Raw genomic sequence first — 9240 nt, 5'->3', positions numbered from 1 at the left:
GGTTGTTCATGGTGGTTGAGTAAAAATGTCATTTTCGAAAAGAAAAAAAAAATTTGATGACATTTTCGTGAATTATATGAACTTGTGGGGTGAATAGGGCAAAACTAATTTCCAAAAAGAAGGGAGATTAGTTTTCTGTTTAACTTTGAGTTCTAGATCAATTTTGCAAAAAGCCATTATTATTTTTCTTAATATACAGTTATCCATGTTTCCAAACAACGTTATACTCCTTTTGTATATTACTATACATGTTTCTAAATAATTCTCAAATGTATTTCAGTTTTAATAATATAGATGTTGAAGCATAATGTATGAATGTTAAAATCTGATTGGGCCAAGGTGTAACACTATGTAAGAATAAAATTCAGCAAACCCAATTTGTATATGTATTATTATGTATACAATTTGATTTTCATTATATATAAAAAAATTATTTGGTAATGACTTTATTTTTAATAGATTTTATTTAAGAATTTTATATTTCTTTTGTTATATTGAACAAAAATTTCTTTCAATATTAATTAACAATATCTTTATATATTTGTGAAACACTTTTAAAATATTTACATACATGTTTATATGCACATTGAAGTGAGTACCTATATAACTAAATATTCACCGTAAGCAGTGGAGGATCTATAAATAATTGTTATCCGGAACAGAACTATAAAACATTGTAATATATTTATAATTTTGAATTTTCAACCATTGCATTATAAAAATTCAGTACAAAAATACACTAATTTTAAAATTTTATGGTGGGCAGCAGCTGCCCCCTTACCCATGTTGTAGTTCCGCCACTGACCGTAAGTGATGATTCTAATTCAGATGTAATATAGAATATTATTATTTTTAATTCTTCATTCACCATTAACCTAATTGTAACGAAATGATTTGTCTTTATAATTTTCTTTTGTTTTTCTTAACAATTATCTAGATTTGATTTTATTATAAATTCGTTTAGAAATTATAATATGAAGCTATTGGTTGACATCAGGATTGTCTAAAATTTTGATAACATGAAACCAAACAAATACTAATTGACTTTGGTTTATCACCAGAAAACCAAAAATCCTCAACTATTTTAACCGAACAAACAAAAATAAATATGAATTTAGAAATTAGTTATATATCAGAAGATATTAAAACCCGAAAAACCAACCCAAAACCGAACTAATATCCAAAATAAACAGACATAATATCTTAACATCTTAAAAATAACAAAATTAATAACTTCATCCTGCGCAAGGCAAGGGTTACTTCCTAGTTGACTTTTATAACATAAACCTTTTGGGTGTAAATGAAAAAAACAATTCCTAAAACAGGAGAATAAATAAAGTAAAAAAAGAAGTACAATAAACTTTAACTAGTAATTAAACATAAGATTGAGCAAAATATCTATAAATTTTGGTTTGATTCATTATCTATTTTGACTCAAATAAAAAAAATCTAAATTTCCATAATTCTATGAAGTAAAGCAAATATTAATATGTAATATCTATAAAAAAATGAGATAAATCACAAATACTAATATTTTTAAGGAGGATAACTAATCCGATCGGTTATATATATATATATATATAAATAATCATATAAATATAATATGTAAATATAATATTTTATATAAGTTTTATAATATTATATTTATTATATTAGTTATTATAATTTTAAAAAGTAAAGAAATTTTTATTTTTGTAATAAAAATTGTTATTTATCTTAATTTTAGGATTATTTATTTATTAATTTTAATTTTATTTGTACTAATCGAATCGGATATATGTTAAAAATACAAAAAGAAATTCTAGATATTCTAGACACAGAATATTCTAATAGCTATGGATCGAATATAACCGAATAGTCGGTTATTCAAACAAAATGGATTAGATCGCGAATACCTCGAGAAACTCATATATTTGATCCGTTCCCAGCCCTCTTTAGCCCTTTTTTGGTCAACCCCTGTTTAACCATATCCAACATGTTGAATTCGTTTTTCCTATTTATGTTCCCTTTTGTTTTCAACCTTTTTTCTATTTATAAGAAAAAAACTACAGTATTTCTGTTGCACGAAAAAAGAACTACAGTATTAACGAGTTGACTTTTCAACGCGCTCCGATATCTAGATCCATGTTGCATCAACGGTCAGGACCATATATAACACAAGTCACATACCCTGATATATCGCCACGTGTGACAAACACTACACTAGCACACAACCACAACCGACACAACCGAGTAAAAAACCAGACAACTTAAAGTTACTAACAGTAGTACTGTCCGAACGCAAACTCTTGTAGTAGCTTTGACAAGTAACAGTGTCCGAAAAAATATTAATCAAATTCGAATCTTTCATTAATGGAAAAACTCAGATCTTCTCTTGACCTCAATTAGATAATAATAAACAGAGAGATTCTCTCTCTCTACCAAGAAGAAGAAGAAGATTGGATAAAGATGATCGAGAGATGTTTAGGAGCTTACCGGTGCCGGAGAATCCAAAGAGCTTTACGCCACTTAAAGGTAACGGTTCTCTGCCTCGTTCTCACCGTTGTCGTCCTACGTGGCACAATCGGCGCCGGTAAGTTCGGTACACCGGAGCAAGACCTGGACGAGATCCGTCAGCATTTCCAAACATCTCGTAAACGAGCTGAGCCTCACCGTGTTCTGGAAGAAATACAAACCGGAGGCGGCGGCGGAGGAGGAGGAGATTCCGTCGACGGTGGCGGCGGCGGGAGCAATAACTACGAGACGTTTGACATCAACAAGATATTCGTCGACGAAGGAGAAGAAGAGAAACCCGACCCGAATAAACCGTACACTCTCGGACCCAAGATATCCGATTGGGACGAGCAAAGATCCGACTGGCTATCCAAGAACCCTAGCTTCCCCAACTTCATCGGACCAAACAAGCCACGTGTCCTCTTGGTGACCGGTTCTGCTCCAAAGCCGTGTGAGAATCCTGTGGGAGACCATTACCTCTTGAAGTCGATCAAGAACAAGATCGATTACTGTAGGCTTCACGGGATCGAGATCTTCTACAACATGGCTCTGCTCGATGCTGAGATGGCTGGGTTTTGGGCGAAGCTGCCGTTGATTAGGAAGCTTTTGCTGTCTCACCCTGAGATTGAGTTTCTGTGGTGGATGGATAGTGATGCGATGTTTACGGACATGGCGTTTGAGCTTCCGTGGGAGAGGTATAAGGATTATAACTTGGTGATGCATGGATGGAATGAGATGGTTTATGATGACAAGAATTGGATTGGGTTGAATACTGGGAGTTTCTTGCTTAGGAATAATCAGTGGGCGCTTGATTTGCTTGACACTTGGGCTCCTATGGGTCCTAAAGGGAAGATCCGTGAGGAAGCGGGTAAGGTTTTGACCCGTGAGCTTAAGGGTAGGCCGGTTTTCGAAGCTGATGATCAGTCTGCTATGGTTTATCTGTTGGCTACTCAGCGAGACACTTGGGGTAATAAGGTAAGAGCAGAAATTTGATTTGAGATACATATTACATTAGTTGTTCAACCAATAAAAATCTACAGCATCTCTTGATTACATAAAGATCGGTTTTTCGCTCATAAAATTGCAATGTGAGTTGCATCTTGTTGGTTTGTAGCGTCTCTTGATCATATCAGTATGAGTTTTTTCACTTACAAGTCACTATGTGAGTTGCATATTCTCATAGGAATTGGATTTGTATTCGCAAATGATAATGTGAGTTGCATATTGTCAGTTTATGACGTTTGTTCATCACAAGAAGTTTTAATTTATCATCCAAATCACAATGTGAGTTGCATCTTGTGGTTTTATAACGTCTCTGATCACATAGGCATTGTAATTTGTATCCACAAATTACAATGTGAGTTGCATTTTGTTATGTTTATAATTTGTTTCATCATAAAGTTTTAATTTATCACTGCATATCACAATGTGAGTTGCATCTTGTTATGTTTATAACGTTTCTTCATCACATATTTATCATCACAGATCACAATGCGAGTTGCATCTTGTTATGGTTTTGCTTTATTCTTATTTGAGCTGCTGCATTGTTGTTATAGGTATACCTAGAAAATGGGTACTATCTTCACGGTTACTGGGGAATACTTGTGGACCGATACGAAGAAATGATAGAAAACTACCACCCGGGTCTAGGTGACCACCGGTGGCCATTGGTGACTCACTTTGTCGGTTGCAAACCATGCGGGAAGTTTGGGGACTACCCGGTTGAACGGTGTCTAAAACAGATGGACAGAGCCTTTAACTTTGGGGATAACCAGATTCTGCAAATATATGGTTTCACTCATAAATCTTTGGCTAGTCGCAAAGTAAAGAGAGTGAGGAACGAGACTAGCAATCCGCTGGAGATGAAAGACGAGCTCGGGTTACTTCACCCGGCGTTTAAGGCTGTAAAGGTACAACAAACCAACCAAGTTTGAATACTCGGATCTGCGGCGTTTAGGAATTTGTGTTCTGTTTCTAGCTATATTCATGTCTTTGCTTGTTGTTGTAAGATGGGTGAAAGCAAAAGTATTGTGCATAGACATCAGTTTGTTTTCTCTTTTTTTTTTTTCTTTTTTTTTTAATCCATATTTCAGAAATCAATAATAATCAATGTTAATTGAACAACATTTTTAACCTGCTTTCAAATGTATCTACCATCTAACAACTAAATAATTGATTCTTTCAGTATACAAGATGTCAAAAGCATATTGGATACATCAGTAGAGTACTGACTTACTATGGTTTGGGAATTTATAGCATCATTTGGGTCTCTTTAGTTCTACCTTCAGCGTATCAAAATGTGAATACAGAAAAAATTAATTAGAAAATTTTCAATAAATTTGGCATATTTTTTAAAAAAATCTAACCTAAATTTTTAATATAGTTTATAAGATTTAATTCTAAAATTTGAGATCCCACAAAGGCACAAAGCATGGAGACTTTTAAGGATAAGAACGTTCAAAGTCTTAGCTTAGCTTCTTTGCTGAGAAAATAAGGTAGAAAGTAAAAACACTTGCAAAGACTAATCAAACTGTGCATAAAAAAAAGACTAATCAAACTCAAACTGGAAGTCTTTGTATGATGTATAATATTCTCAGTAATAACTCTGCAGTTAAGACATTGCAACCTTCGTATTAATTAAGTAACTAATATTTTTTTATTATAAAAGAGCTTGAAGATTAGACAGATAATTTTTGATTGAACAAAGATCTCTCAAGAACACACACATGACTGAGAATAAAAACAGAGAAAAAAACAGAGTGCTGAGGAATTGGGCAATGAAGCAGCCACTTATTTACTCTTAGCATTATTACTGTAACTGAAGCAGAACTATTTTGTTTTCTTTTTAGTTTTTAGAAATGTCTCACTGAAGGATCTTCTGGGAAGCTGGCTGGCCTCTTGGTGATCTCAGCCACCCACTCGTTAACACGTGGACGCTCGGTGAAGAGCTTCTTGGTGGGGGTGTTAAGCAAGTATTGAATAGCAGGAATGTGGTGAAGATCGGTCAAAGTAAAGCCAAGTACTTGAACTCCTAAAGCCGTGCCTCGTAGACGTTAAGGACCTTGGCTAACTTAGCCTCCTCTTCGGCGACAACGGCTTGGTCTGTGGTCAAGCCTTTCAGCCAATTTTAATGTAGTTTATAAAATTTGAGTCTAAAATTTCAGATCCCACAAAGGCACAAAACATGGAGACTATTAAGTATAAGAACGTTCAAAGTCTTAGCTTAGCTTCTTTAAAAATAAGGTAGACACTAAGAACTTGCAAAGACTAATCAAACTAAAATTAAAAGTCTTTGTATAATGTATAATATTCTCAGTAATAACTCTGCAGTTAAGACATTGCAGCTAAGACATTGCAACCTTTGTATTAATTAACTAACCTTTTTATTATAAAAGAGCTTAAAGATTAGATAGATAGTTTTTGATTCAACAAAGATCTCTCAAGAACACACACACACATAACAGAGAAAGAAAAAACAGATTAATGAGAAATTGGGCAGTGAAGCAGCCACTTATTTAGTCTGAGCATTATTACTGTTACTGAAGCAGAGCCTTTTAGAAATTCCTCACTGAAGGATCTTCTGTGAAGCTGGCCTCTTGGTGATCTCAGCCACCCACTTGTTGACATGTGGACGCTCGGTGAAAAGCTTCTTGGTGGGAGTTTCAAGCAAGTATTGAACCGCAGGAATGTGGTGAAGATCGGTCAAAGTAAAAGTGTCACCAGCCAAATACTTGAACTCCTTGAGCCGAGCCTCGTATACATCAAGGACCTTGGCTAACTTAGCCTCTTCTTCGGCAACAACGGCTTGGTCTGTGGTCAAGCCATAGATGAGCTTAAATACATGTTCCCAAGCAAGCTTTGAAGCCAGTGGGTCGAACTGGTGAGCTTCTACTTGCATTCCCATGGCCATGATTGCATAGTGGGCCAGGTTCTTGGAGTCGGGCTGGAGAAGGTTAGTTCCTTGGCCTTCGTATCGGTGAGCTATGTACTGAGTGATAGCTCTTGACTCTACACAAAGGAACCAAATCATGTTAGTGAATGTTTCTTCTTCCTACGCACATATAATTTTCAAATCAGATTAAGACTGAAGATCACGAAAACGTTCATACCGAAGATTTTGAGGTCTCCATCTTCAAAGGCCGGAACTTTACCAAAAGGCTGCAATATAAATAAAATGCAAAACATTCAAGATTTAGACCAGATTCATCAAAGTGTTGGTCTTGACATCTTGTACTCTTCCTTGTCTTACAACAACATATATATGTATTCCTTTTATATGTTGTTAAGGTTCTTTCACACAAATTAATAAAATCATTAAATTTTCTATTATATCCCTAATTAGTACACTATTTGATTTATATATTTTTGTTAATTGATGAGCCCGAAGACAGGATTAAAAGTGAAAAAAACATCAAATATTTGCACTGAAAATATAAAATGACATTTATAATGAAGCAAAATTTAAATTCTACAGCTACAATTAAAATGAAACGGATGAAGTATATACTTACGTTGTGGGATAGGAAAGACTCTTTCTTGTGCTCACCGTCCTTGAGGTCGACATGAACGAGCTCAAAGTCGAGGTTTTTCTCGTGGAGGGTGAGGAGGACTCTTCTGGTGGAAATGGAAGCAGCGTGTCCGAAAACTTTGATACCTGCCATTGATACAAAGAAACTCTTTTAAGAGATGTGATGTTTGATGTTTGAAGGTGAATGTGATGAAATAAGACACAAGTGGTGATGGTATTTATACAAGTAAAAAACAGAGCATTTTTGTGCATTCTCATTAATGTTACATATTATTCAACTTATACACAATGCATCTACAAGGCCGTCGCAACCAATATTGACTTGTCTTTCTGGAGGTTTTTTTTTTTTTAAGTTAAATTGGATTGATTGAAGTTTGTTTATAAATTTGGTTATGGAATAAAGTTTTTTTCCTTCTAGATAAAGCATTCAATGTCATCAGAGAAAAGATCAAACAAGTCTGTAGTAACTGCCAAATTACTCAAACTTCCATCTAATAGTCAAGCAAGCTTCATCTAGTAACATGATGCCTCTTGGTTATTACTGGTTCAGTCTATGGCTTTCCAGTCCCAGTTAAAAAGAGTTAATTTTGATGTTGAATTTGATATAACAATTGTTACTGGAGACTGGAGTGAACAAATGTATAAGAATGATAACCAAATACTCAGTTAGCAAAAAAAAAAGAATGATAACCAAATACTGTTTGTTTATTTTTTGAACACTACCACAGCCACAGATGTTTAGAAGATGGAATTTCAACGGATGTTTTTCTTTCCTCTCTTTTTTCGTTGTCAATCTATAGAAGAGTAGTACTGTTCTAGAATACGCTTCAAGCGGCCGTCTATGTTAGCCTGCTGTACCGAATTTTACTGTTCCGCTAATTAAAACGGCTGGCTCTATTTTGGAAATTTTGACTCTACACGTGTTCTGGAAGAAAGTCCAAGGTTCAAATTCCATTAATAGAATGCGTGATGTCCCATTTTATAGAAAAGTTAGTACAATGCCTCATTTTTTCTTAACCGATGTGGAAAAAATGACTGGCCTTATTTTATCTTTCCTCTCTTTCTTTGATGTTCTTTGTGTCAAAAAAAAACTCTTTGTTTATATTAGGTTTTCATAAAGACTCTTAATATATATTTGGAACCTTGCTTTTTTATTTTAGATTAGTAAATAGTTAGAGTTATATGAATTTAGGATATATATTTTGAACTTTTTTTTTTTGAAAAAAATATATATTTTGAACTTATCATTAATTAATTACGAACTATTAATTATATACAAATATTTTTTATAAGTAAATGTACCGCATATATCTATATATATAAAATTAATTTTTTCTCTTCTTATGACAAGTGGCAGGGGGATCTGATGACATGTGTTCCCATATATTTTTGGTTTTTACATTTTAGGTCCTTCTTCTTTTACACTTTTACAATTTGGCTTAATACTTTCTAATTGTGCCATAAAATCTTTCTCACACTAACCATTATTATATGAAATTTTATAATCTATTTTATTGGTCAGTAAAATTGAAGATGAATAAAAAAATATAATATAAATATATTTTAAATATTTTATTTATTCATAAATAAAAAATAGCATAAAATTTTTATTTTTTTGATATTTTCTATTATTTTATTTACAAATTATAAATTTATTTGACTATTAAAAACTATAAAATAACTAAACTAAAAAAACTAGAATACGATACATAATCTAAACCTAAATTTCCAAAATCACAAAGAAAAAGCAAAATACTATAGTAACACTAACTCAGTAAAAGCCTGGAACACAAATTAACGCGATCAAGCACCAACCCAAAAAATCAAAAAAACGGGTCAGAAGGAGAATAATCAATGAAAGATGAAAGTCACCACGAAGCACGAAAACACATGCCTAAAGCACAACCACCAGCTAAGAGTTAAAAAGCACCTCACAAACAAACAACCACATACAAGGCGCTCATTGCCAACGAAGAATCACAAAGCTCTGAATAGAAGAGACCAAAGCTCCAAGAGACTAACTCCACACACCTATACCAAGGGAAGCAGGAAAAGAAGAAAAACAACATAAATGAGGGAGAATGAAAGCTAACCACAAAGAAACCAAATCTCAAGTTTGAGACATGAAACAATCTTACACGAAGGAAAACACTATCCAAACCTGGAGTGGCAAACATGGCGAAATGGAGAGCCACCGGAGACGCAGCCAGCGATGAAAA

The 9240-nt window shown here is 33.8% G+C and overlaps 2 protein-coding genes across 2 annotated transcripts; one reads left to right on the top strand and one right to left on the bottom strand.

Moving 5' to 3' along the window:
- The first annotated feature begins 2285 nt into the window (after positions 1–2285).
- Positions 2286–4630, top strand: LOC106336218 (xyloglucan 6-xylosyltransferase 2-like). Its single transcript, XM_013774979.1, has 2 exons — positions 2286–3468; positions 4050–4630. The coding sequence occupies exons 1-2, from the start codon at positions 2449–2451 to the stop codon at positions 4425–4427; spliced, it is 1398 nt and encodes a 465-aa protein (XP_013630433.1). The 5' UTR covers positions 2286–2448; the 3' UTR covers positions 4428–4630.
- A 1197-nt stretch (positions 4631–5827) lies between these two features.
- On the bottom strand, positions 5828–7232 carry LOC106331977 (glutathione S-transferase F2). The gene is made up of 3 exons (XM_013770419.1): positions 7005–7232; positions 6603–6651; positions 5828–6501 (listed from the first exon to the last, which is right to left on the bottom strand). The coding sequence occupies exons 1-3, from the start codon at positions 7152–7154 to the stop codon at positions 6059–6061; spliced, it is 642 nt and encodes a 213-aa protein (XP_013625873.1). The 5' UTR covers positions 7155–7232; the 3' UTR covers positions 5828–6058.
- Positions 7233–9240: the final 2008 nt, after the last annotated feature.

This window comes from Brassica oleracea, chromosome C3 (genome assembly GCF_000695525.1).
Source record: "Brassica oleracea var. oleracea cultivar TO1000 chromosome C3, BOL, whole genome shotgun sequence".
Lineage (NCBI taxonomy): Eukaryota > Viridiplantae > Streptophyta > Magnoliopsida > Brassicales > Brassicaceae > Brassica > Brassica oleracea.
The sequence above is the reverse complement of the archived record's forward strand: the minus strand, read 5'-3'. Positions and strand labels throughout refer to the sequence as shown.